Source organism: Polyodon spathula, chromosome 13, assembly GCF_017654505.1.
Source record: "Polyodon spathula isolate WHYD16114869_AA chromosome 13, ASM1765450v1, whole genome shotgun sequence".
NCBI lineage: Eukaryota > Metazoa > Chordata > Actinopteri > Acipenseriformes > Polyodontidae > Polyodon > Polyodon spathula.
Genome location: NC_054546.1, coordinates 41,072,280 through 41,099,473, shown reverse-complemented (window position 1 = coordinate 41,099,473; position 27,194 = coordinate 41,072,280). Strand labels below are relative to the sequence as shown.

General features: G+C 44.8%; 1 protein-coding gene across 3 annotated transcripts; it reads left to right on the top strand.

Annotated features, from left to right (window-relative positions):
* The first annotated feature begins 364 nt into the window (after positions 1-364).
* Positions 365-26,132, top strand: elmo3 (engulfment and cell motility 3). Of its 3 annotated transcripts, XM_041267446.1 has the most exons (21): positions 365-556; positions 2,832-2,989; positions 5,495-5,535; positions 6,092-6,164; positions 8,017-8,067; positions 9,598-9,767; positions 10,899-10,998; positions 11,290-11,441; positions 12,523-12,601; positions 13,073-13,123; positions 13,291-13,413; positions 13,780-13,902; positions 14,373-14,477; positions 15,675-15,783; positions 15,921-16,057; positions 21,235-21,398; positions 22,698-22,810; positions 23,292-23,396; positions 23,709-23,791; positions 24,086-24,166; positions 24,292-26,132. In XM_041267446.1, the coding sequence occupies exons 2-21, from the start codon at positions 2,912-2,914 to the stop codon at positions 24,502-24,504; spliced, it is 2,151 nt and encodes a 716-aa protein (XP_041123380.1). In that variant the 5' UTR covers positions 365-556; positions 2,832-2,911; the 3' UTR covers positions 24,505-26,132. The 3 variants fall into 3 exon arrangements, with proteins under 3 accessions (XP_041123380.1, XP_041123381.1, XP_041123382.1); XM_041267447.1 differs by lacking the exons at positions 365-556; positions 2,832-2,989; positions 5,495-5,535; ... (4 more) ...; positions 11,290-11,441; positions 12,523-12,601 and adding an exon at positions 12,610-12,937; XM_041267448.1 differs by lacking the exons at positions 365-556; positions 2,832-2,989; positions 5,495-5,535; ... (10 more) ...; positions 15,675-15,783; positions 15,921-16,057 and adding an exon at positions 17,150-17,500.
* The last annotated feature ends 1,062 nt before the right edge of the window (positions 26,133-27,194 follow it).

Here is a 27,194-nt window from a genome sequence, read left to right as displayed (position 1 = left end):
GAAAACCCCCCATTGCTGCAGCAGAAAAGGATCTGTTACAGCCCTGTCACTTCTAAAAACCTACCGTGCTGCTGAAAATCCCAGCAAACTGGAGTGTTTGTTACAGGTTTCCCTCTAGATTAACTGGGGGCATTTTCTACTGTATTTTTTTTTTACTGTAAATCAACGATCCGGTTTTGTTTGGAGCCAGCATGTCTTGGTTTACATTATTATACAGTAATAAAACCTGACAGTCTTTTAGTATTCTTCAAACTGTACTGGGATTAGCGCACCGCAGCTAACTCCAGTTCACCGGTCCTCCGAAAGAGCGCAGACCTCAATGCGAATAGCTTTCCTTCAGGCTGGGGGAGGGTAGGGCACTGTTACTTTCAACCCGGAACTGTGGAGCAGATCATTCAATCGGCTTGGCTACAGCGTAGGCTTTGGCAAAACTTTTTTTTTTTTTTTTTTTTTTTTTTTTTTACCCGTAGTTTTGCTGGAGCGCAAAAAAAAAGAGAAAGAAATAGCGATTCGTGAGCAAATCGAACAGGAGATAATAGAAAGCCACTGTGAACAGGTAAGAAAATTAGCTACATTTCTAACCGTTTTTTTTTTCTTTCTTTTCTGTGCGTGCGTGTAAACGTAACTTTCTGTCGCCTAGACATATCCAGTGTTTCGGACCTGGTGAAGTAATACATGGTCTGTGTATCTGGGTTAGTGGGGCTTTCTTTTCGTCTTGGATGGGACAGTTGTTTTGGAATGTGCGCTGAATGCAGAAGACTGGTCATGGAAGTGCTTTAGTATGTAGGGTCGGGTAGGTGCGGACAGCAGCATACAATATGCTCAATTCTTTTTTTTTTTTTTCTCCAAACGAAATTCATTTTTTGTTTTCCTTTTTTCTTTTGACAGTGAAGTTTGTCGAATTTGAAAGGACGGGAGCTTGTTCTTGTGTTTGGTACCAATGGCCAGCCAGCTAGTACAGCACTGTAGGTTTTGCGTAATGTTTTTTTTTTTTTATTAAATCAATGACAACTTGGCGCTGTTTCACATACTGGCCACCAAGTTCCGCTTTTCTAATTAATATTTAATTAAACTAAGTACTTTTCTATTTTCTGCATTTTATTATGATTTATTATTTTAGTTGCATGGAAGCATTGATTCTGACCAAATGCGTGAGATTTAATTGGTTGTAAGGATGTTTAAGCGTTGGAGTGAGCATGTAAATAGCTTAACCCCGTCTTTAAAAACATAACCCTGCTGTTTAGTTTTAGTTTTAAGCTCTTCAAAAGCAGGACATTCTTAAACAATTCACAGCATTTCACGTAAGGACCTGTTTTTCATTGTTCTGTGCATTGCACGCATGCTTTTCTGGCTTATCGGAGTGACAGCAGAAAACAGCACTGAAGATGCTGACAGCGATTTTAGCAACATTGTTATATTTAACTATTTGCTTTAATGTCTCCCCCTAAAAAATATTTTTGGGTCTGCACTTCAATATAATATAGCACGTGTTTTAAACGCCTTAGGCCTGTTTCACAGACCCTGATTAACCCTAACCTTGGTATTCCACCATTATTGCAGTTTGGGCTCAAGGTTTGTGAGTATGGTCCCAACCCTGTGATGGGGTAACAAGGTTAAGATGACATCACTTTGATCAGGAATGACATGATGTCAGCCGGAGGGAAGGGGGAGTAGCGTTTGATAAAGGAATATAAAGAGTGCAGTGACGGCAGTATTAGGTAATGGCGTGTAAGGCTGGGTGGAGAAAGTGTACCAGGGTTAGAGCTACACCCTTGTTTGCTAATCTGAACACAGTCCCAGATTTTGCCTTGAAAGGAGGAGCTGCTTCTGACTGACCCTGAATTACACCGAGCTGTTCCCCGCTGCTCTAGATAAGAGGAAGGTTGGTTTCAGCAGTAATACATGCATGCAACCAAGCCTTCAGAAAAAAAAAAAGTATATATATTTGAAATAGCTGCAAGCCTTGTGTCATTTGTCTGTAGTTGAGAGTGGTTTCATTTTAACTTAGACTCGGGTTAAGTCACCACACCAAAGATTCACTTCCAGTGCATCAGCCACCTGTCAACTCTGACAAAACAAACATAGGAAAAACAGATTAAAATGAAAAGGAATGACGGCATTCATGAAGAAGTGAAAAAGCGTCTGTTCTAATGCAGTCTGGAGAGGTGTCAATGCAATAACACTGGCACGCCCTGTGTAAGAGAGAGGTCTCTGACCTCGATACTTGTTGCTTATTGCTGAGTTTCATTGCCATGCACGACAGCACTGAGTGTATCATGTGCCCAGCATACATCGCTATGAGGATTGAATCATTCCACGATGACAGTAGAGAGGGACACATGTGCCAGCCCTTCAAACTCATACATCCCTGGCCCCTCGTCTCATGCCTTTAGATTATAACCCTGCCTGCAATAGACAGTGGCTTTTTTAGAAGCTGAGATCTGAGCTGGGATCTGAAACCTAACCTACAAGTTCCAGGTCTCGTCAGCCAGGAAACGTATTAGTGTGTATCTGTCTCTGTGCAGTGTCTTCTGTGCTTGTGTGAAGGTTTTGTGTCCAGATAGAGGAGAAAAAAAAAAAAATCAATTTGCCTTATGCACTTGTCTTAAAACATATTTTAATTGATTTGCATTCTCTAAAAGTTCTGGTGTTTGCCTACTCGGATAACTTTTAATGTTTCTTAGCAGTGTGTATATGTGCTAGAGTCTGTGTGTTTGTGAACTGAGGCATAGGAATGGAAGGCCTGCATGTGGCTGTGTTTGAGGCATGTTTGTTTGTTCCCGGTTCCCTCTGCAGCTGGTTATGTGAAGTCTGTGCTTTGTTGGTTGCAGGTATCTGACTGGGAGCTCTTCTGTCTTCCACGGTGAGCCAGAGCAGGGCCGAGGACACACGCTGACACTGCTGCCTCACCATGCCTCCCCAGAAGGACATTGTGAAGATCGCTATCCAGATGCCTGGGGCTTACCCCCAGCTCATCGACCTGGACCAGGTAACGATCCTCACACACGATTGCCAGGAAGCTCAGGGGTCAGCTGTGTATCTTTTGACTTCTTACAATCTTGCACATCTCATTTACAAAGAGGGCCCCAGCAATTCAATTCATAATATATATATATATATATATCTTCATTATATATATATCTATATATATATACCTAATATATATGAAGGAGACAGAGAACGTTGAGAGAGACGAATAAAGTATCATGTCTCTTGCAATCTCTCTGCTTATTTCATTGAAAGTGCTGTATTTTATCATCAGTACAAGGCATCAAAAACCAAGCTACAGAGTAGTCAGAGCTGTATGTGTGTATCTCTGTTTGTCTGTGTGTGTGTATCTCTGTTTGTCTGTGTGTGTGTATCTCTGTCTGTGTGTGTGTATCTCTGTTTGTCTGTGTGTGTATCTCTGTTTGTCTGTGTGTGTGTATCTCTGTCTGTGTGTGTGTATCTCTGTTTGTCTGTGTGTGTGTATCTCTGTCTGTGTGTGTGTATCTCTGTTTGTGTGTGTGTGTATCTCTGTTTGTCTGTGTGTGTCTGTGTGTGTGTGTGTGTGTGTATCTGTATGTGTCTGACACACACATAGTGTGTGTTGACATCTCTGTTACGTGAGACAAATCACACACACAAACATAGAGACAAACAGTGTGACAGTCTTACTGTGTGTTGTGTGTGTGTGTCTCTGTTTGTCTGTGTGTGTGTGTGTGTGTGTGTGTGTGTGTCTGTCTGTTTGTCTGTGTGTGTGTGTGTGTGTATCTCTGTTTGTCTGTGTGTGTGTGTGTGTGTGTGTGTGTGTGTGTGTGTGTGTGTGTGTGTCTGTGTGTGTGTGTGTGTGTGTGTGTGTGTGTCTGTGTGTGTGTGTGTGTGTGTGTGTGTGTGTGTGTGTATCTGTGTTTGTCTGTGTGTGTGTGTGTGTGTGTGTATCTCTGTTGTGTGTGTGTGTGTGTGTGTGTGTCTGTTTGTGTGTGTGTGTGTGTGTGTGTGTGTCTGTGTCTGTGTGTGTGTGTGTGTATCTCTGTTTGTCTGTGTGTGTGTGTGTGTGTGTCTGTGTCTGTGTTGTGTGTGTGTGTGTGTGTGTGTCTCTCTGTGTCTGTGTGTGTGTGTGTGTGTGTGTCTGTGTGTGTCTGTGTGTGTGTGTGTGTGTGTGTGTCTGTGTGTCTGTCTGTGTGTGTGTGTGTGTGTGTCTCTGTTTGTCTGTGACAACAACACACACATAGACTTGTTTGTTTGTCACACACACACACATTAGAGAAACACAACAAACAGACACACACACACAGACACACATAGAGACAAACTGTGTGTGTGTGTGTATCTGTTTGTGTTTGTGTGTGTGTGTGTGTGTATCTCTGTTTGTGTGTGTGTGTGTGTGTGTATCTCTGTTTGTCTGTCTGTGTGTGTGTGTGTGTGTGTGTCTGTGTGTGTGTGTGTGTGTGTGTGTGTGTGTATCTCTGTTTGTCTGTGTGTGTGTGTGTGTGTGTGTGTGTCTCTGTTTGTGTGTGTGTGTGTGTGTGTGTGTGTATCTGTGTGTGTTGTGTGTGTGTGTGTGTGTGTGTGTGTGTGTGTGTGTGTGTCTGTGTGTTGTGTGTGTGTGTGTGTGTGTGTATCTCTGTTTGTCTGTGTGTGTGTGTGTGTGTGTGTCTGTGTGTGTGTCTGTGTGTGTGTGTGTGTGTGTGTATGTTTGTGTGTGTGTGTGTGTGTATGTGTGTGTTGTGTGTGTGTGTGTGTGTGTGTGTGTCTGTGTGTCGGTGTGTGTGTGTGTGTGTGTGTGTTTGTGTGTGTGTGTGTGTGTGTCTGTGTGTGTGTGTGTGTGTGTGTGTATCTGTGTGTGTGTGTGTGTGTGTGTGTGTGTATCTCTGTTTGTCTGTGTGTGTGTGTGTGTGTGTGTGTATCTGTGTGTGTGTGTGTGTGTGTGTGTGTGTGTGTGTGTGTGTGTGTGTGTGTGTATCTCTGTTTGTCTGTGTGTGTGTGTTCATATGTACGGATGACCCTGTCTTCTTGGGAGTGACAGAACCATGCACCAGAAGACACTCTGGTTACATCATATTGAACAGAGTCTGCTCTACATGCATCTTAAGTTAAAAGAAGAACCAGACATATAGATATTTTAAATGGTTTTACTTTAAGCAAATATTACTGTCTCTGTTCCAAAGGATCGCTGCACACTCCCCTGCTCTCTAGTAAATTCAGTTCCCCTAGTGGTCAGATTCATTAAGTCTCATCAACATTCACTAATATTTCATGTCCTGACTGCTGTTGCCTTGCCAGGCTTGCTCGCTATTCCGGTCACTATGGTTTCTTCAAGGCCAGTATTGGGAAGTGAGGCTGGGAAGGCTGGGATCAGTAGTCCAGCACATTAGCAGTCACAACGAGGCTCCTTTGTGATAATGCGATCATTTTTATATTCCTGACTTGTATTGGCTTGATGCATTCAGAATCAATGTTGTGAACTCACTTTAAATACATCTGAAGTCTATGCATTGTGTTTGTTTTACAGAAAAAACCACTGTCAACAGTAATAAAAGAAGTTTGTGATGGGTTTGTATTTTTTTTTCAAATTATTTCTGTTTAACATAGTGTACCAAGCATTGGGTAAACCCATTGATTAAGACTAATTTAGACTAGAAGGGAGACACCACGTGTTCTATATATATATATATATATATATATATATATATTATATTATATATATATATATATATATATATATATATATAATATTTATTTTTTTTTATTTAGTTTTTTTTTTTTTTTTTAAAGTTGTCTTGGCAAAATCATTTTAAAGAATTTGAATATACATGAATATAGCATGTATTTAGTTTCTATAGCTCAAGTTAATGAATACTCTGAATCAGCTATAAGCTGGCAGTTTAATAGTGTGCGGAGTTCAGTGCTATTGCAACATAGGATTGTATGTGAAGCAGGAACTGGCTTCTGAAACGTGCATTTCTAGGAAAGTGAAAATGAACTTGAAGTAGTTCTGCAGAAGTGCAGTCTGTATACCCTGGTACAAGACCTGCTTGCATCTCGTATAAATATCTTTTTGTACTGGAGTTTCTAACTTTGAGCATTAAAGCAGCCTTGTGTGTTTTAGATGGAACATCAGTGCCCCTGAAAAACATGCCCTGCAGTATACTGATGGGATCCAGACCTACATCACTGAATCGGTGAGTCAAAGCAGTACCGGTCACTCGATTGGTTAGGCTTCATAAACAGCTGTCATAATGCACCCTGACCTTTCAGCTTTTCAAAGGTGTACTTTACAAATCCTTTAAAAATAAACAGCGTTTGCTTCTGCACAGAAGCTTTAGAGCTATTTCACTTTTCTCTCGTCTTCGTGTAGCTGAATTAGTTTTTATTTTTGCATATTGAATGTAGAATAGCACTTCAAGAAGCAGGTGATTACAGGGGATTTTCTGTTTTCTGGGATCAGCCCAGGCCAGTTTCTTACTCCATGTGTGTTGGCTTGCGTTCCACTCAACCCTCAGGTCCTGGCACGTCTCGACACGCGGGACTCGGTCTGAGCGGAGGGGGTTCCTCTGCAGAGGTTTTAAACGTTTCGCAGGGCTGGATTGTGAGAGTTCTTATGCTGGGTGGAGGTCAATCGAGGGCTCTTGTGTTTGGCAACTCCTAGTGCTGCTCTACATCATCTTCTTTAGTTTATTTGATTTCTACACTAAGATGCCACATTCCTCTTTGGGTTGAGCAGTGTGTTTGTGTGTTTGTGTAGAGGGAGTTCCTGGGTTGAGCGGTGTGTTTGTATAGAGGGAGTTCCTGGGTTGAGCAGTGTGTTTGTGTAGAGGGAGTTCCTGGGTTGAGCAGTGTGTTTGTGTAGAGGGAGTTCCTGGGTTGAGCAGTGTGTTTGTGTAGAGGGAGTTCCTGGGTTGAGCGGTGTGTTTGTGTGTTTGTGTAGAGGGAGTTCCTGGGTTGAGCAGTGTGTTTGTGTAGAGGGAGTTCCTGGGTTGAGCGGTGTGTTTGTGTGTTTGTGTAGAGGGAGTTCCTGGGTTGAGCGGTGTGTTTGTGTGTTTGTGTAGAGGGAGTTCCTGGGTTGAGCAGTGTGTTTGTGTGTTTGTGTAGAGGGAGTTCCTGGGTTGAGCGGTGTGTTTGTGTGTTTGTGTAGAGGGAGTTCCTGGGTTGAGCAGTGTGTTTGTGTAGAGGGAGTTCCTGGGTTGAGCGGTGTGTTTGTGTAGAGGGAGTTCCTGGGTTGAGCGGTGTGTTTGTGTGTTTGTGTAGAGGGAGTTCCTGGGTTGAGCAGTGTGTTTGTGTAGAGGGAGTTCCTGGGTTGAGCAGTGTGTTTGTGTGTTTGTGTAGAGGGAGTTCCTGGGTTGAGCGGTGTGTTTGTGTGTGTGTAGGAGGAGTTCCTGGGTTGAGCAGTGTGTTTGTGTAGAGGGAGTTCCTGGGTTGAGCGGTGTGTTTGTGTAGAGGGAGTTCCTGGGTTGAGCAGTGTGTTTGTGTGTGTGTAGGAGGAGTTCCGGGGTTGAGCAGTGTGTTTGTGTGTTTGTGTAGAGGGAGTTCCTGGGTTGAGCGGTGTGTTTGTGTGTGTTGGTGGAGTTCCTGGGTTGAGCAGTGTGTTTGTGTGTGTGTAGGAGGAGTTCCGGGGTTGAGCGGTGTGTTTGTTTGTGTGTGTGGGTTTGTGTAGCAGGAGTTTCTGGGTTGAACGGTGTGTGTGTGCCCATCCTCTGACATGGATAAGATCACATTCTGCTTTCATTTGAACTGGACTCTGCAAAACCAGCACCGCTTGTTCATACTGGATTTGAATTACACTGCAGGGATGAAAATAAAACTCCACTAGCATAGCGTGTTTCACCCATTCCAGGTTTTAATTTGTGCTTGATGAGCCACAGTGTATAGGTAACGAGCCCAGGAGTGTCTTATTAAACTCCTAGTAAAACCAGGACTGGATCAAATTGCTATGTAATAGGAGTCTTATTGCCATCAGTGCCCCATGTGTTTTAAGAGAACAACGATGAATGTTGGAGTATGAACCTAAGAGCTTCATCTTTGTTTTGATTTCAGAATCGCTTGGATATCAAGAATGGCAGTATCCTGCGACTCACCACTGCCCCGGTAGGTTAGGCAGACTAGCATTGCTTTTTTTTAGCATCTCTCCCTGTGGAGGGTGTGCCTGTGCCAGGGGCGGAGCTGCACGGACAGCTGTTGTCACGCGTTACTGTTTTACACATCTTTATTGCTCATCAAAATTCTTTGGCACAAGCTATTTAGTGTATAGCAATAGAGTTTATATGCAGGAGGCTGTGTCTCCGAAACATGTGCCGTCAGCCGTCTGCTTTTTTTCACTCTGCGGAGCCCGCCATGCGGCCACCTCAGAGCTACAGTGTCGAGGACCACGCACGCGCCCAGCCAGTCCACAGGGGTCGCTAGTGTGCGGTAAGCCGAGGACACCCTGGCTGTCCTAAGCCTTACCCTTCAGACGGTGCTCAGCCAATTGTACGCCACCCCTGGTCGGCAGTGGAATAGTCTGGACTTGAACCAGTGACCTCCAGGCTTTGGGGCACATCCTGCACTCCACATGGAACGCCTTTACCGGATTCACCACTCGGGAGCCCCCTGGTTTGCAGTTTTGAGTGGAGTTCTTTTTCCTGTACTATTAGAGTGCTTTGCAGTGTTGAGGTGTTTTTCCAAGTCTGCTGTGTTAAAATGATTGAAAATAGTGAGTAGTAACTGGGGGAGGATGACAGGATTCCTGAGGGAAGAAATGCATTTTACAGAACTGTTAAAGCTGGTAGAAGCTGCATGGCACATCACAGCTCGCTGTCTGGTTCCTGGGGCGGTGAATGTGCAGATAAACAGGGTGTGTATTCAGCCTGGAGGGCTATGAGTGGGATTGTTCTCAAGTGAGTCCTGCCAGCAGTTCATTACCTCAAAGCCTCGGTGATAGCCAAGCGCACCCACTCTAATTCTCATTCCTTACCGTCTCATTAATTAACCTGAAGAGCTGACAGAAGAATTACATTCTAATGCCCTGTTCAAACACGCCAGCCTTTCATTTCCGGGCCAAAAAAACAACTGTCATGTGAGGCAACCCTGTGGTTGCAAAAAAAAAGAATGAAATGCATACTTATCAGTTTTGTTGAAATTGAGAACTTAGACAAACGCTTCACCGTCAACAGTGTGTTCCCATTTCTGTGTTCCCACCTCCTCTGCTCCACCTAAGGGAATCATAGAATGGTTTTAACGTATTTGCGTAAAATATGATATTTTTTATGGTGTGTAGCGTGCAGGGAATTGATTACAGATTACAGTCGTTTAATCTGATTGCTGACAAAAAAGAACTGTAAAGAGAAGGCAGTGCTAGGAGCCCAGTTCTCAATCCTTTCTCTCCATCTATCTTTCTCTGTTCTCAATCCTCTCTCTCTCTCTCTGTTCTCAATCCTCTCTTCCTCTCTCCCCCTCTCATCTTTCTCTCTGTTCTCAATCCTCTCTCTTTCTCTCTCTGTTCTCAATCCTCTCTCATTCTCCCCCTGTCTCATTCTCTTTCTCTGTTCTCAATCCTTTCTCTTTCTGTTCTCAATCCTCTCTCCCTATCTCTTTGTCCCTCTCTCTTTCTTTCTCTCTCTCACTCTCTCCCTCTCTCAGGGTCGCTGTGCTGATCAGCTGTACACAGGGATCCAGAACTTGAACGCTGACGTCAAGTGCGACTCCCTGAAGCAGCTGGCTGGCATCTCCACGGATGTGACCTTCGCCCAGGAGTTCATTAACCGGGACGGGCATGCCCTGCTGGTGGACATCGTGGAGAGGGGCAGAGAGTGAGTCCCTCCGTGATGAAGCAATAGCACTGCCCACACCAATTATATTATACTGAAAAGTGCCGTAAGCAACTACAGCCATTGACATGTTTATTGTATTAGTCTAAATATCCACAGGAACAAATACACAAACATACTAGAGAACTTTTTTTTTTCTCAAACAAATGGGGTCACCAAAACGAGTTGAAAATACAATGTTCGAAAGACAAAAATATGATAATTGAACTGCAATCAGTTATTTGGTGTAATTACATTGCAATTACAATGACCTTTGTTCAGTGCAGTGTTCTAGGTTCTTCTCCACTGTTCCAGTGAGAATTCATGGCTCTGAGCTCAGTGTGAACCTAACCATTACTGCTAGCAGAAAGTGAATGCAGAACTGCTGTCACACACATCATAGCGATATGGTAACACCCAGTTAAAAGGACTTTCAAATACCGATATTCACAGCACTCTGCGACCACAGCTTCTGCAATCTGTAAATATGAGGAAAGAACATAGCGGTTTGTGGACTTCCTACAGAGCTAAAGAGGAGCATGTGCTCCACTGAGACTCTAACCTTCAGCTGTGTCCTCTTCGGCGTTTACTGATGTAGACCAGACAGAGCTTATCCAATGCTAGTATTTTAAAGAGGCAGTAATTTTATCACCCTAAAGGCAATTTGTGTTTATTATCGCCACACATTTGCAATTTCATTGAATAAATGCTAACAGGAAATATTTACCACTGAAAGACAGGCCAAATATAGAGAAGTTAGCTGGGCTACTCACTGTAGGAACACGATGAGAAGGAAGCACATTGAATGAAGCTGTTCCCTCAGATAAAAAAAACAAAAAACTAAACAAATGAAAATATAAAACAATCCTAACTTCCCGAATTGAATTGAATTAAAGAGAAAGTCGTCCTCCTGTGTCTACTTTCTTTATATAAATGATGTATTTGGTAAAAGCCCTGTCAGTTGCTATGAAATGCAGCCCATGGTGATCAGGTTCTCTGCAGCGTCGGTATGCTGCATGGGAACTGTCCTCGGTTGTAAGAGTGAAAGCGATGGATTCTCCTGCTTCTGCCAGTGGGTTGGTTCACTGTCTCTGCCAGTGGGTTCATTGCCTCTACCCTGTCGCCCTGGTTCAGTCCTCCTGAGGTACTGGCTCATGCGTTGAAAGCCTTCATGGAGCTGATGGACCACGGGATCGTCTCCTGGGAGAACCTGTCAGCTGTCTTCATCAAAAAGGTACGCAGATCCTTTTTCCCATATCGCCTGTGTTTGCGTCACGTATTCAGCCCTTGCGTGTGATAATGTTTGTTCTTCAGTGCTTGTAAAAGCCGAGGTGAAGTGATGATCACAGTCTCTCTCAAGCAGTGGCTGCGGGTTCTGCTGAATAGTTTGGTGGTTTAGTGATGTAGACTACTGTCAAGGGCATGGTTGATGCCACCTAAAGAGGTAGATTGGAAGCCACGCCTCCAGAACTGAAAAGACGGGGCCAGTGGCATTGTCCTTCCTCACCCTCTCCCATGTTCTCAGATCGCTGGCTATGTGAGCCTCAAGGCCGTGGACTCATCTGTGCAGCAGCTGTCCCTGGCTATCCTGGAGAGCATGGTCCTGAGCAGCAGCAGCCTGTTCGAGCAAGTGCAGCAGGAGGTCACGCTGGAGCAGCTCATCGCACACCTGCAGGTGTAAGTACTGCCCCGCCCCGCGCTTTCCCGGACTGGGCCCGTCAATGATTATTGGAGAGCTGGACGCAGAACAGAAAATAGGAGGCACTTTTTTAAACAGAATTGTGGAAGTCTGGAACCAAGTCCCCAGTAATGTTGTTGAAGCCGACACCCTGGGATCCTTCAAGAAGCTGCTTGATGAGATTCTGGGATCAATAGGGTACTAAAAAGCAAGAATGACTGAATGGCCTCCTCTACTTTGTGAACTTTGTTATGTTCTTAAGGACCCCAGGCACCTCCAGCTGTACCTTCAGGGAACCAGGGGGTTCCACTGTCAACAATGAGAAAATGAGAAGTTCCTTTCAAACAATCAGTTCATGAATACAAGCTTTATTGGAGCAGGTTCAGATTTCAGGACATGAATAGCCATAACATTTTTAGCCGGGCTTTAGGTGCAACCAAACCCCATGTCCGAGCGACTGGTAAACCCATTACAGGGAGAAGCCACTTGTTGAGCGCCCCACCCCTTAGATAGTGTGGGGAACGGAAGCTGCTTCTGCACACTCCAAGCAGGTTTGCATCTGAAGATCACAAACCGTGACTCATATTAAAAGCTCCCTGTTGCTAAGTGAAGCAGTCTGCAGGTTTGCTTGATCACAGACGGGCGGGCTAATTAAACAAAGGCGCTTCTTGTGTAAAATGGTTCTGTGGGACAGGGAGACCTGGAGGTAGTCATAATAACGCATAATAACACTGCAGATAATACAGCTCATTGAACTAAGGAGCCAATGGGAGCAGCAGCATTTGAAAAGTAATTTAGTTTAAAAAAAAAAAAAAAAAAAAAAAAAAAAAAAGATTTGATCATGACGAAGACAGGTGTACGCTCCAGGTTTAAAATCAGTATCTAAATCAATATCTTCCCAGTGTTATTGCTAGAAATGCCCACCTAAGATTAAACATACAGGCCACACAAGAAGGTAGCGGGCATTGCTGTAAAGGAGGTTTAGGGCTGGGGAACATTGGAACACTGCACAACTCCTGTTGCTATGACTACCCCCCCTGCCCCCTCTGTATTGATTGCAATGTGTTCTCTTCCACTTAGTCAGAATCGTCAGATTCAGACGAAGGCCATGGCCCTGCTCATAGCTCTGCTGCAGACCGCTGGGGACGGGAAGAAACGGGTATGAGGCACTGCCGTCTGCTTTCTCAACCCTTTTATATATTGGTTTAGCTCCCCTCTCCCAAAGCCCTCGCAAGCTTTTTTAAGTTTTTTTAAATTTTTTACTTTTTTTTATTTCAGGTCCTCTTAAGCACTGTCAATGTGTTTTGTTTCTCATTGATTTAAAAAAAAATAAATCTTTAAAACTAAAAATACATCAATTAGGAGTTAGTTCAGGAATGAAGAACTCTTTGAAAATCTGTGTCAGTATGTTATCTGAGCACTTGTACTACAGTCCAGTACTCCTGCTGCCACCACCTGGACATTTGCCGGCATTGCATGTCTCTGCAATAACATTGTAAGTTATGTTCAGTTTGTTACAAATACAGTAAAGTTCAGTCTCCTACATTAAAGAGCCAATGTAGCAGACCACAGTGGAAAACATTTAGTCCGGTTTCCTTTAACTTCTTGACGTTTGCTTTTCCATTTGTAGGAAATGGTTGAATTTCTAGGAAAGAAAAGCCTGCGGCAGTACATTAACAAGGTGATTATGAAACTAAGCACTAATTCTTCCTGATTGAACTCCAGTCTTGTCTGCATGTTGTTTTGTTTGGTTTGCTTACAAAGACAGTAAAGGTGAAGCCTGCACCCCTAGATTCTTTCAGGCTTGAGTTACCAGACCTCCCTCTGTTTGTATTGTGTGACCCCCAGAACATTATCCACACCTCGGGAGCCTTTGGGGACGAGATGGCTCATTACCTGTACGTGCTGCAGTCCGTGACCCTTAATACCCTGGAGCCCAAGATGAGGACCCCTTTGGACCCCTCCAGTCAGGTACCCCTCTCCGCACACCCTCATCCAGTGTCTGGACAGTAGAATCCAGCAGACCTCATCAGAGCTGAGGGATGGGAGCCAGTGGTGTAACAGTGACTTTCTAACAGTGAGTCAGTGGCTGAGCTGCGATTTGAACCGGGGACCTCCTGGTTATAAACATGTTTCTTTAACCAATGGACCACACAGCCTCCTGTGATCGATCATAGATAATTTTGACCACCTGCTGCACAATGGAAACACCTACTAGGAGCTTGCAGCTTCAGCGAAAGAGAGAGGGGGGTTTAACGCACCGCAGCCCAGTGCCCCCTGCTGACTGGATTAGGGGACCCCGTTCACCCTCTCTCTCTCTCTCTCTCTCTCTCTCAGGAGCAGCGAGACATGCTGCACGGGCTGAGACAGCTGGCGTTCGAGTCTGACAGCGAGGCCAGTCTGACCACCGAGAAGAGACGCTCTCTGTGCGCCAAGGAGTTCAAGAAACTGGGCTTCTCTGTGAGTCACCGGGACACAGGGGGTACAGGGATAGAGTGGGAGGGCACTTATTCATCTCCCATAGCACAGGATCTTGAGACCTGTTCATAAACTTTGAGCTCATGAGCCACTCCAAGAAGTCCAGACTGCTACATAATTCAGTAACAGGCTGGAGCAGTTCCCTGAATATTAAACTTGACATTATTCTGAAAACCAAAAATAAAACTTTTTAAAAAATGTGAGGATTTGTGTGGAGGGAATTCTGGGTCTTGTAGTCTTCTTCCTCCAGGAAGCACTGTGCGCCAAGATTGCATTCAGGCACTTCCGATGTCGATCATCGAGGTGAATTCTGGAGTCAGTCGAACACTCCGGAGTTTTTTCTTTTGGGAGCTCAAAGTTATTGTTGTTGTTGTTTTTGTAAGCGTGTCTCGATCAGGTGCTGTAGTTTATATTTATTTATTTATTTATTTAGTTTATTTCTCGCCCTTCAGAACAACAGTAACCCGGGCCTGGACCTGAACCGCACCCCTCCTGGACTGCTGGCCCTGGAAACCATGGTCTACTTTTCCTCGCGGTACCCCAACGCATACAGCAGGGTGAGGGGACCAGCTGCATGCAGGAGACAGTATAGAGATATTTTTAGTCCGTTTTTCAGTGTGTGGGCGTCTCTTGAACAGCTTGAGCCTGTCCAGATTGTGTAGTGGTGTAGACCGCTGTCCTCCGAAGGGCTGCGTTGGCTCAGCAGATCAGATGGGTTGGAGGCCTGACCTCTAGAGGTTGAAAAGGCAGCATGGTGACTGTGCAGCTCTGCCGCACTGAGCCCCTGAGAGCGCTTTCCAATCCGGCTGGCGAGCAGGTGGTTAAGAGTCTTAGTAACTGAAGAAATGACCTTCCTAGTCAGCCCTCTGGGAAAAACTCTCCTGACACATGGTGCCTGGGAATGGGCTCTGTGTGCAGTGAAACAGATAGTAAGAGGAAGGAAGGCAGGGAGGGAAAGCCTGCAATCTGCTCCCTGACTCGCACCGTATCAGGGTGTCATTCTGCTCCTTTGCACAGCCTTCTCACTGCTGCATCGCCTGTTTCTTTAACCCAGTCCTCTCCTCCAGGCAGCTGATCTGCTCATTGAAAGTAAGGTGCATCGCTCCCAGAGGGAAATCCCAGCCAGGAGGGAGCTCACAATGTGTGTGTGTGTCTGTGTGGAGGGGGGGGGGGGGGGGGGGGTGGTTGTGTTAATAGGGTGCTCCAAACAGCATGCGGTCCACCGTCACTGATTGTAATCTGTACCACAACAAGAAGTTAATGTGCTTTTATGCTCTTTGATACTTATGTGCCATCATAAGTCAGTGATACCAGTTTGACTAAAATTTTTACACGCTTTAGTAGAATTACAATATTGGCGTTTGGTTTCCACAGCTGCTATAAACATGCATTTCGTTACGGTAGCAGGCTCTGGATTGTAGATCAGTTCAGATTGGTGGGGGTAGTCCAAGCGGGAGGCTGCAGTCCTACCAATCCGTTCATTTCCTTATAAAGGATACATCCTATTACAACGTTCCTAGATATTAACTCTGGCCTCTGCAGGTTCAGCATCATTGTCGAAGCTCTCTTTATATTTGTCTGTGTTCCCTTTTGCTGCTGTATTTTTCACACTAAATTTGAAAGTTGGATCTGCAGTGTTGGGACTGAAGCTGTGTTCGATCCCTTGGACTTATAAAAGGTCACCTCATTTAACCCATCAGTGCACCGAACGCTGCGGTTCAGTATTGACTCCCTGTTCCTCCTCCTCTCCCCAGTTTGTGTTGGAGAACAGCAGCCGAGAAGATAAACACGAGTGCCCGTTCGCCCGGGGCAGCATCCAGCTCACCCTGGTCCTGTGTGAGATCCTGCGCATCGGAGACCCTCGTGAGTCTGGGGGAGCTTGGGGGGGACAGTGCTGTAGTTTCTTTAGCATGCCCTATCACACAGTACAGGTTTTACACATCAAGGATGTCGTGCCACCCCAACCGTCTTCACACGATTTCCTTCTTGATTCACCGCAGCCTCAGAGACCGGGCAGGACTATTATCCCCTCTTCTTTGCTCAGGATCGCCTCCTGGAGGAGTTGTTCTGTATCTGCATCCAGCTGCTGAACAAGACGTGGAAGGAAATGAGGGCCACGCAGGAGGACTTTGACAAGGTAGGGGTTCAGTTCTTGCCTCTTACTGCTAGTCTATGGGATTAACAACTGGAACACAAGTCCTTAGCGCTAAGCACTGGCCCACACACTGACATCCAGTCCCTCAGCTCTGACCATTAAGATAAATTAAGTCCTTGGGACTAATCCCCAGGTTACATCAAAACCCATCTGAGTTTATCATTTTGAAGGGAAGGTCCTCAAACATAGAGCTGTTATAGCTGCTGGACTGATCTGTTTGTTTGTGCACATGCTCCTAAACCCTGTGCATGCACTCAATAGACCAGGACGAGCATGCTGCCTTTTCACCATGGTATTAGAAGAACAAAAAAACATGACGCAGGGAATGCTGGGAAGAGAGAGGGGAGTTGGCTTTGTTTATATCAGCAAAAACAAGTTAAAAACAAACCTTGTATAAAACAAAGATCAGACCTGCATCACCGACACTGGGGAGGGAATCAAGTTTGTTTCCTGTTCTCTGTCAAGGGTGCTATTGTCAGAGAGATTGAAACGCTCAGAGCCACCCTCTCTGACCCTGCTGGTGAGCACAGGAGAGCTGCTTGCCCAGGTGAGTGGAGCCTGGGCTGGGAAGGGGACAGCACTGATGGGGGGTTTGTTGGAGCAGAGTGGAGCGTATATCCTCGCAGGATGTCAAAGCGCTTTGCAAGCATTGCAGGTTGATCACAGGACACTACACAACTGCACCCTAATAACAATATTGAACCAACAAGCAAAGAAAAAGAATGGTATGGAGCATGGGCTCTTTCTCTGCCCTGTAGAGCGCATTATTTTCCTGCCCTCGTTTTACACTTCGTTCTAAGGCGTGTTGGACTTCGGTTTGATTTGGTTTTATTCTGCTTGCTCATAAACATTTAGTTTGTAACAGAGATTTACCAAACACTGAACTGGAATTAAGTTTGTGCTGCTGATTTGTCAGAAATTGAGTTTGAAATTCACTAAAAATCTTCTTATGTTCAAGACTACATTCCTGAAAGCATTGTTGTTTGTCTGTAATAACTTGCCAACAGGGATGTTGGTATCATAAACTGTATGGCAGCTTTGGGTTCTTGAATGTACTTATCCACAGGTATTGAGAAACCTGGTGGGGAAATGAATCCCTGCTCCCTGCAATGCTCCCTGTCTCTGCCTGGAGAGAGAGCCCTCTCTGCTCTCCTCCTCTCTTATTGTCAGGACGCTGCTGCCATTGGGAAGCCAGGCACACGCTGGGGTCCTTGGGGCTGGAGGAGGAGGGGGAGGGAGTGGAGTGGAGTGCAGTGTCTTCTGCAGCTCTGGGGTAAACAATGCATCCAGCTTCTTTTGTGCGTGGATCTGTTGGTAGAGAGATCAAAGGGAGTCAGACAGTCACCTCCTAATAAAAAAAGACAGCTTATCCTTGGTAACAAGCAGGGTCGGAATAGGATCTGCTGTGTCTTCGTAGTCGCCGAGGTAAAATCTTTTGCTTAATTAAGTTGATTTGTAAATGGCACTGGCTGCGTCTGTGTTTGTGTATGAGAATGTGGGCATTTTGTATTTGAATGATTCAGGCTGGCGTGGACTCTTTCGCATCTCCTTTTACTAAACCTGCCCTGGTGACACAGGGAAGACAACCTCGTTACAAAGCCGTCCTGCTGCTGCTGCAAACTGGTCTGGAGAATGAGGGTAATGCTGAGTAACAGGTGGATAACTGATGCTTGTTAACTTGCTTTGCAGATCAGCGGCTGCCATGGAAAAGCCCTGTCTCCCTGATTTTATGAGATATCAGGCAATATCCACCTCAGCTGTTCTGTGCACTTGACCAGAACCAGAGATTATCTGGCGTGGTGTTTAGTGGATGCTGTGAAAACCCTGCTGAATCAGCTGTACCTTGCTTGCACGTTGCAATGATCTCTTTTAAAAACCACAGGGAAGCTTGTTTGCATGTAGTTGTTTTTTTATTATTATTTGGAGCCCAAATAGAAAAATATGTCTGACTTTTTCTACCTAAAAACAACTAAAGGTTCATTATATTGAGGTGCTTTTTCATTTTGAAGAGTACATTATTGCTGTAAATGAAATATGTGAATACTGGGGACCAAACCTTAGTCACCGTGTACTCTGTTGAAAGTGATACAGCCATCTGCCTGATAGTAATCCAGAGCCAGGGTCTCTCTTACATTGCCTGATGATTTTACCAGGGAAGAAGAGCTGTAAAAAAACAATTGTTTGTGTGCAGTAGAACGAGTATACTATATCGAGGAATGGGGTTTAAGGACTTCTAAACATCCTCTTAGGTTAAACAGTGCTTTGAACATGAGAATAAACCTCTAACCCTCTCTAAAACTGCCAACAAAAGATTTCATGAACTGTAAACTCGATTTCATTAAAAAGGGCTTTACTTTTTTTTTTTTTTTTGATAGGGCCCAGTGTTTGGTAATTTTAAATCAATGTTTTGTTTACTAGCGAAATCACTTTCTGCAAGAAATACAGTGTCTGCATTTACTTAGCTTTATAAAGTGGGGGAAAAAAAACCCAAAATACCCACACCCTAAAACAAAAATAGTTGCTATGGAAACCTATAGCTGCCTAGACAAAAGACACAAAAGGAAGGTCCTGGGTGCATTTTATTTGGCCCACTGAAGTTTATTGCATGGAATGTCACAGAGACAGACCGACTGACAGGGCACACCGACAGCGAGGAATGGAATGTTCAGTGTCTGTCTGCAGACAGCAGCAAACTGCAAACCAGGCCAGACCAGAGCACATGAGTGAGGGGCAGCATTCAGTGCAGCAGAGTTAGTGATTTACGTAGCTGCCCTGCAACTCTGCCCTGTGGAAGGTCACCAAACCACTGTTTGTTTCTGCCATGTCTGTCTGCATGCATGCAGGGAAAGGTAACTAATAAATATGGGCCAGCTGCTGTACAAGCTGGAGTGGAGTCGGAGAGCATCACTGAGTCAGAGTGAAGGCTGATGGAGGAGAGACTCGAGAGATGAGCCAGCTGTCCTCTCCAGCCAGGGCTCCACGAAGAAGCGGGTATTGCTTGAGAGCTGAAGAAAGGCACAGTCGGGCTGTGGGCTTGATCTCAGGGTTTAATGTCAGGTTCAAGCTGGTTTCATCTTAAGTTTTTGTTTAGTAGCTCTTTATGATTCCTGTTGAAATTTCTCTGAAGTTTAGAATAAGATTTTAAACCTACCCTAGGATTAAATTCGAGGAGCCCTTGATATAAACATGCAGTTTCGATATTGTTAGTAAAAATAAAATAAGGCAGATTTGAAATTATGTGTTGTTGATTGTATAAAAAGGACATAATGGCCCATGATTAATAAACTCAATCCAGTCCAGTAGCCGTCCACAAAGTCAGCTGTCACTGTCGAGGTGGAAGCATTGGTGTAGTACCAGAACACCCCTAAAATATAGATTTTCTTGGTTATTATTATTATTTTTTTAGTAGTTATATGAATTCACATTGTATTTGTGTGCCGAATTTCTAGTAACACGTATACCAGGTAATGCATTCATCTCATTTCTACAAGTATTTCCACAGTTTATTTCTCTGTCTTGTCCGAATGCTTTACTTTATTTGCATGTCTGCGTGTTCAGAGGCAGAACGATAATGTCTGAGCCAAGTTTTGGCCCAGCTGAGAGGATTCTGCTGTTGCTGTCGTCTTTGTCAGCATTTCATCGCGTCAAGAGGAATACTGGAGACAGGGCTGCAAGAAAGTGTTTCTTTTGATAATGAATGCATGTTGACCTGTTTGTGGTTTTCTCCTGTTCCACGAATTGATATTTCATTAAGATCTCGTAGCAGCTGTATGTATCTGCCTGCCCCAGCCCGGCTGTGGTTTGGTTTTCACAGCTGCCCATTGCTTCCCACCCTGCTGGCTGCAGGCTTTGGTTCACATTGATAACCCTTTACCAGACTGCCTGGCCATACAGTATGTTTCAGTGAAATGCTGCAATAGTTATTTATTTAGGTTAGTGAGGGGAAAAAAATGAAGTAATGCACTTAAGTTGAGCAGCTGTAGACCATGCTGTGTACTGTTGCAATGTGTCTGGATTGCCCTGTAATTCAAGTGTGCAGCAGGATAGCTTTGTATTCATTTACCAGGGTGCATTTGCACAGTAATCCTGCAGCTTGCTGAGTCTTCTCCATTCGTACTCTATCCCTTTACCCTGCTTTACATGCTTAACCATGTTTTTTGCAATGCTTTACCGTTGCATCATCTGGGATGCACTGTGCTTGCCAGCTCTTTCCTACACTGTGCTGTGCTTTGCCGTGCTGTACTGCAATAAACCTGGGTGGTGTTTGGCTTCAAGGGTAAACACTGCAGTGGTTCCACAAGCAGGATGTCTTGTTTGCCTGGTGTGGAGCAGGTCAGACTAACTAGCTTGGTCTGCCGTTCAGGATGTATTACGACTCGCGTTAATTATCTCTGGCATCGTTGTATGTCTAAACACGAACTGCAACAACAGCAATACAAATACCATCAATCTGCAAAGCCCTCTGTGCTCGGCTCTGTGCGCACGGTTTCAGTGACAGTTCCTGTGGAGGGAGGGAACAGAAGGTGATGTTTCCAGGGGAGACGGGTTTAATGGGCTGTGCTAGTTGCCTGTGTCAGAATGTTTTCCAGATTGCAGGTCTCACAAGAGAAGCTTTGAGCCATCTGTACCCAGCATTTGTCATTGTTATAGCGCTGTGAAAGTGCACTGTCAGTGATTCCTGATGCAGGGTTATTGGAAATAGACAATTACAACTTTAATGTTGTGCTGTATCAGCTATCTGGTTTTGTCCACAATAATATCTCCAAAAAGCCTCATTTTATAGGTTACATATATGAAAAAAAAACAATGGTAGTTACTGTTAGCGATGAAACATTTATGGAGTGAATTGATCCTGTTCATCCCCTGCAGGGGTGGCCAGCCCTGGTCCTGGAGAGCCATAGTCTTGAAGCTTTAAATAATCAGTGGCTAAAGACCTGGAAAAACTGTTAGTGTTGACCAATTATGAAAATAATTGGTTCAATTAAGTGAGTGAGAATTCGGGTGGAATGAAAACCCTGCATCTCTCCAGGACCAGGCATGGCCACCCCTGCTGTAGTGGATACGGGGACAAAGGAGTTTGTTGTGATTGATAAATGGAGAGGAATGTCTGATTCCGGCAGTTCGGGGGTTAACATGAGTCGTGTTCCGCTGTCTCCCAGGTGATGCAGGTGGTGAGGGAGCAGATCACGAGGACGCTGTCCAGCAAGCCCACCTCCCTGGACCTCTTCAAGAACAAGGTGAACGCCCTGAACTACAGCGAGATCCTGAAGCTGAGGCAGAACGAGCGGCTTCACCAGGAGGAGACCCTCGCCCCACCCGTCCTGTGAGTACTGCCTGCTGACACTAGAGGGCAGGGCTGTGCACAATGACTGCGGTGACAGTTTGAGGATCCTTCAGAAATCACTATTTACATTAACACTGGGGCTGAGTAACTTTCACTTTTGACATTATCTTAACAAAAAAAAAATATTTAAATAAGAAACCAGTGCTGTACTTTTATGAATAGACTGGTGAACTGAAATACTGGAACAGGACCCAGGACTGCTGAAATGTTTCTAAGGTAGTTTCATGAATAAGGCCTGTACTGTAGGTGCCATCTCTGGTCCTCCTCTCTGTAAAGTCCTATCCAGCATAGTCTTGCTGCTGGTGTTCTGTGACCTTCTTTATGGATTCTGCTGTTTTTTTGGCTAAAAGCTCTGCCACAGACAAGCGCTTCCCAGCATGCACTGCATAAATTAACACACGACCCAACGGGAAGAATTAATTACTGGAATTTTACTGGCTTGTGCAGATTGAGCCAGCTTTGAGTGGAAAACAGAAATGAAGAGAATATTAAGCCCACAGAAGCTCTTAGTGGTGGTGTGAGAGCTCAGACGCAGTGATGGGATAGGTCTGCCCTGGGTATGGGTGCACATGACTGGAAGGATTACTGCCCTACAGTGCAGTGCACAAAGGACCTTATTCATACACAGTTAGCGTGCTGTAATGCATTGCATCTCTGCACCCACTGGCATGCTCTTACTTTCAGTATCACAAAGCAAAGAAGGTGGGACCCACGTTCATGATCACAAGGGGAAGGAGACAGGCTCTTCTCATTCCCAGACACAGCACTATGGGATGGCAGAGGCTGTTCTTTACACAGCATTTGTGTCAAAGCAGAGTATAGTAGTGATAATTATAAAGTAACTGTTGCTTTTCCCTTAAGTTCTTTATATTCTTAGAAAACACCAATAACAGCTTCTACGGCTTACCAAAGAAACAATTCCTTATAATAATGTAACACCATTAAAGGCATGGATGGCAATGAGACTCCCGTTGCAGTGCAGTTTCATCCCCTCCAGTTTTACTGCAAGTTTAAGATGACCCACCTGAGCTTGTTACCTATTAACCCTGTGGCTAAGTTTGTAGTAAAACCTGGAACGGGTGAAACTGCTATGCAGTAGGAGTCTTATTTCCATCACTGATAGAAGGTATAGTGACGTTCAGTACTGTGTAGATACAGAGTTCTGTGAGCTAGTCCTCAATAGTAGTTCCAGTGAGGGCCATTGAGAGCAGAGTCCAGCGCTGTGCGCGTGGCTGGAGGAGGGAGCGGTGCAGTGACGCTCCGTGATTGCCCTGGCAGGGAGCTGAAGGAGAGGCTGAAACCGGAGCTGCTGGAGCTGATCCGCCAACAGCGGCTCAACCGGCTGTGCCATGGGACTCTGTTCAGGAAGATCAGCAGCCGTCGGAGACAAGGCAAGTACCGGAGAGCAAAGTGAAGCGCGCGGCTCCCTCAGGATATAAGTCACGGTTTGGCCATGTAACCTTTAACATACTGTTCTTCGAATAGCTCTCAGGCTTCAAAGCAGGGATGGGCAACTCTTTGTTCCAGCCATGTTCTTTATAGTTTAACTGACCCAATTAAACCTGCATCCAGGTAAGGAGAATGGCATTGCCAGGACCGGAGATGCCTATCCTTACGTTAACCCTTCCAGCCCTGAATTATTCTTGTCGAGCTGAAGAAGGAACTCCTTCACTGGGTATACATGAGAACTGGCCAATTTATTTTGTACATATATTTCTACCCGACCTCAGACTGGGACCTAGGAGTCCCGAGAGGTTCCAGAGTGGTTTCCGATGGCCTATTTTAACATACGCCACTAAGGACTGCGAGGGTTAATGTGTCTTGGAGGGAAAGTGCGCCCCAGTTTTATCGCGTGCTTCCTTGCTGTTGCAGACAAGCTGTGGTACTGCCGCCTGTCGCCCAATCACAAGGTGCTGCACTATGGGGATGTGGATGAGGAGAGCCAGACCCCGCCCATAGAGACCCTGCAGGAGAAGAGTGAGTGACAGCGCAGTGGGCTTTCCCACGTCCTTGGAGCAATAAAACAGGGGATGAAAGGGGTTCTACTTTTCTCTATTTTATTGAAGTCCCTGCCCCCACCCTCACCCCTTTAACTTATAAATGTAACCATACCTTATGAATGCATTGTCTACCCATAGATTGCCTTTGCAACTGGCAAGTTCCATTTTGATTTCACGTGCCCTCCAAATCTGCATGACTTGTACCGACAGCTCCCCACAGTGCACCCAGTTCAAAAGCAACAGGACTATTATACTCTTTACAAGTTTCTCTTCACTCCCTCTCTCCTAGTTCCTGTGGCTGACATTAAAGCACTACTGACTGGCAAGGACTGCCCACACATGAAGGAGAAGGGCTCTGGAAAGCAGAACAGGGTGAGCGAGACACAGCCTAAAACTGAAGGGTGTAGGGGGCCTCATTTCCAACCTCATTAGGATGCCATTGAATGGGCCTCCGTTGGAGTGTGGTCCTCTCATGTAAAACTAATAAGACTCCCATTGCACAGCAGGCTGATCCATTCCAGGTCTTACTAGGAGCTTCAGCCTGTTTATCTGGGGTAACAGGCTCAGGTGAGGCTGGTTAAGCTTACAGTAAAACCTGGAACGGCTCACGCTGCTCTGCAACAGGAGTCTCATTGATATGTCTTAGTAATCCACGCCTTTCTACAGGAAGTCCTGGACCTGGCTTTCACCATTACTTATGATTTGGAGGAGTACCACTTGAATTTTGTTGCATCATCAAGGAGTGACGTGAGTAAACTGGAAATCAAGTTGTAATTCTAAGAATCTTCCCTAGATGTGAATGAAAGTGTGCCACTTGATAGCCAGGCCTCGCACAAACCATGCCTCTGTCCCCATCGCTGTCCCCTGTACAGTTCTGCCTGTGGACGGATGGCCTGAATGTCCTCCTGGGGAAGGACATGACCAGCGAGTGCACGCAGAGCGAGCTGGACATCCTGCTGTCCATGGAGATCAAGCTGCGCCTGCTGGACCTGGAGAACATTCCCATCCCCGACGCCCCCCCGCCCGTGCCCAAGCCCCCCAGCAACCTCCACTTCTGCTACGACTTCAGCCAGACCGAGCAGTAGAGGAGGAGGGGAGGAGACTGCACTGAGTAAATATTACTATCCACACCTAGGGATTCATCCATCACAGAGTCCCATCCCTTCAAACCACTAGAGCGAATGGGAACAGTTCATCTTTACAGAGACTTGGTGCAGGGTCGACAGGACTCTTCTCTGATTGATGATAGGCAGCTGATGTGTCAAAATTGTTGATGGAGGCATTGCCGACCCAAGGGGGAGAGCCCCCTGTAGAAGAGTGGACATTATTGATAACTCCACTCCCGTCAGCACAGTCACAGTGTAGCTGTAACTCACGACAGCTCAAAGGTACAGGATGGTACTAACAGAATCCCTCTCACAGGGGGACGGCCAGAAATTTACTTCCCTATAAGTAGCAGGATGTATTATTATAAAATTGTTAAGCTTTTATTTAGCCTGTTATGCATAGTCTAAAAAGGGCACGTAACTCGTATTAACATGGCACGTTTACTGCGTTTTTTTTTTTCTATAACCCGAGGGGGAAGAGGAAACTGCTGTCCTGCTGTTTCACTCGCACTGAGCTACATGACTGACTACTAGAGCAATGGGCTGACTCCATGGCTAATATTGTAACCAGGCAGTCTAACTGTTTGCTGCGTTGGTTCAATTCTGTGGCATATGTTTCAGCACCTGTCTAAGATTCTGTACTCAAGATGTACCCCGCATTGTACACTCTGTAGCTGTGACACATTCGCCCTAATGTTACCCCATCAAAGGAAATCTGTACTGTCCATATTAACACGCACCTCAAAGAAAAAAAAAAAAACTGATAGAAGATTTGCATTAATGAATGTAGAAATTTGAAAATCTAAACTGTTTGACCTACTGACCCGCAGCCTCACATCGGTTTAAACCCAGTTTTCTGATTGGATCAGCATTGTGACATCATGGAGCTGAAGTACAGTCAGGCTGTCAGCTTTTGCTGTCTGTCTTGCTGTACCCCCCCCCCCCCCCCCCCCCCCCCCCCGACCGCAGTGCAGCTACGGATCATTCAAAACATTTTACATTGTTAACCAGTACACCATTTAGCTGCCAAGACGGTACACAAGCACCAGATATATTTTGTATAATATAGAACGACCTCCCGTTTGAACATGGTACTGACTTCTTTTTTAACTCTTTGGATTTTTATTTTTCTAATTACTTTAAACAAACAAACAAAAAAAGAAACACACAATGCCCCATCTCTGTTGCCTCAGAGCTTTTTCTGACCACTGTTGTCTTGTGTGTATGACGGTACGTTCCTCGCCACACAAAATATTCAGTCTGGATTAACTTCACATTTGTTTCCAATTCTCTTTTCAACCAGGCATATTGGGGTGTCTCAAATGTTTTGTAAGTCACATTTTGTTATGTGCATTTCAAAAAGTGAGATTGTTATTGATATTGATACTAAAAAATATGTGTGTATGAATATCTATCTGTCTATCTATCTATCTGTCTATCTATCTATCTATCTATCTCTTGCCTAATTCTGCATGGAAAAAATGTTGAAAGCTTAAAGTTAATAAGTAACTTTTATTTAGATTAAAACTGTGTGTGAACTCTATGGAGTTTGGCAAGTTGCCCTGCCAAAAAACATATATGCATTATAAGATAGATACATAGATAGGAAACTAGCACGAAGCTATCCCCTCTGATCGTGCTTCCCCTATATATATATATATATATATATATATATATATATATATTATTATATATAATATATATATATATAATTTACGTATACTGACAGAAACAATAGACTTGAGTGTCAACCTGAAAACCTGAAGGACGCTAGCAAAGTCTTTTTTCTCTTTGTGTTACCTTGTGTTATATTTGCTAACAGTTATTGTGAAACTTCCTGTGGCAGGTTTGATCTATCATTCACACAGCCTCCCTGAGAGTAGGGGTTTACAACAAAAAATCATTGATAAGGACTGAAGCTGGGTAGAGTTCCAGATTCTGCTCTGAAAGAACGGTGGTGCTATACAGTATATTAAAGATGAGGCACTAGACAACACTGTAAGCTTGTGTAAGTAAACTGTTTCAACTTGGATGCATTTGTATTGTGTGGAATCTGCAGGAAGGTTAAGTAGCTTTGCCACTGGCTCATGTACACGGCTCTGTATACTGAACACTGGTAAGGAAGACACAGTATATCTGCTGTAACTGAAACAACCATGGCAGTTATTACAGCCAAAAAAGAAAAAGCATAATGCAATCTCAACTTAGAAATTGAATTTGGATGAGTATTTTGTTAGCATGAAAAGAAGATTGTAAGTAGAGTTGCTGGTTGTAATCTGGTGGCAGATTTGATTATGGAGCGGTTTATTGAGCTAAACCGCAGGTAATCTGCCAAAAACCCTCTCCCATAGGAACAGCATAAACAGAGGCACAGCGCACACACACACACACACACACACACATATATGTGTGTGTGTGTGTGTACAAAAAAATACAATACCATATGCTTAAACACCAAAATGATGTTCATGAGAAACTTCACTGGCACAGCTGAAATCACAAAGTCCTGTGAACCACTGAAGCAGGTCTTTCCCTGCAGAGTGTCTGTGTGGTCAGCCTCATATTAGCAATGATCTGGAGCTGCCCTGCCCTTTCACAATCCCTGAGCTCTGTTACAGGCATATACTGTACCCTTGCCTTCAACTTCATGCATTGCCAAGCCCTTGTTT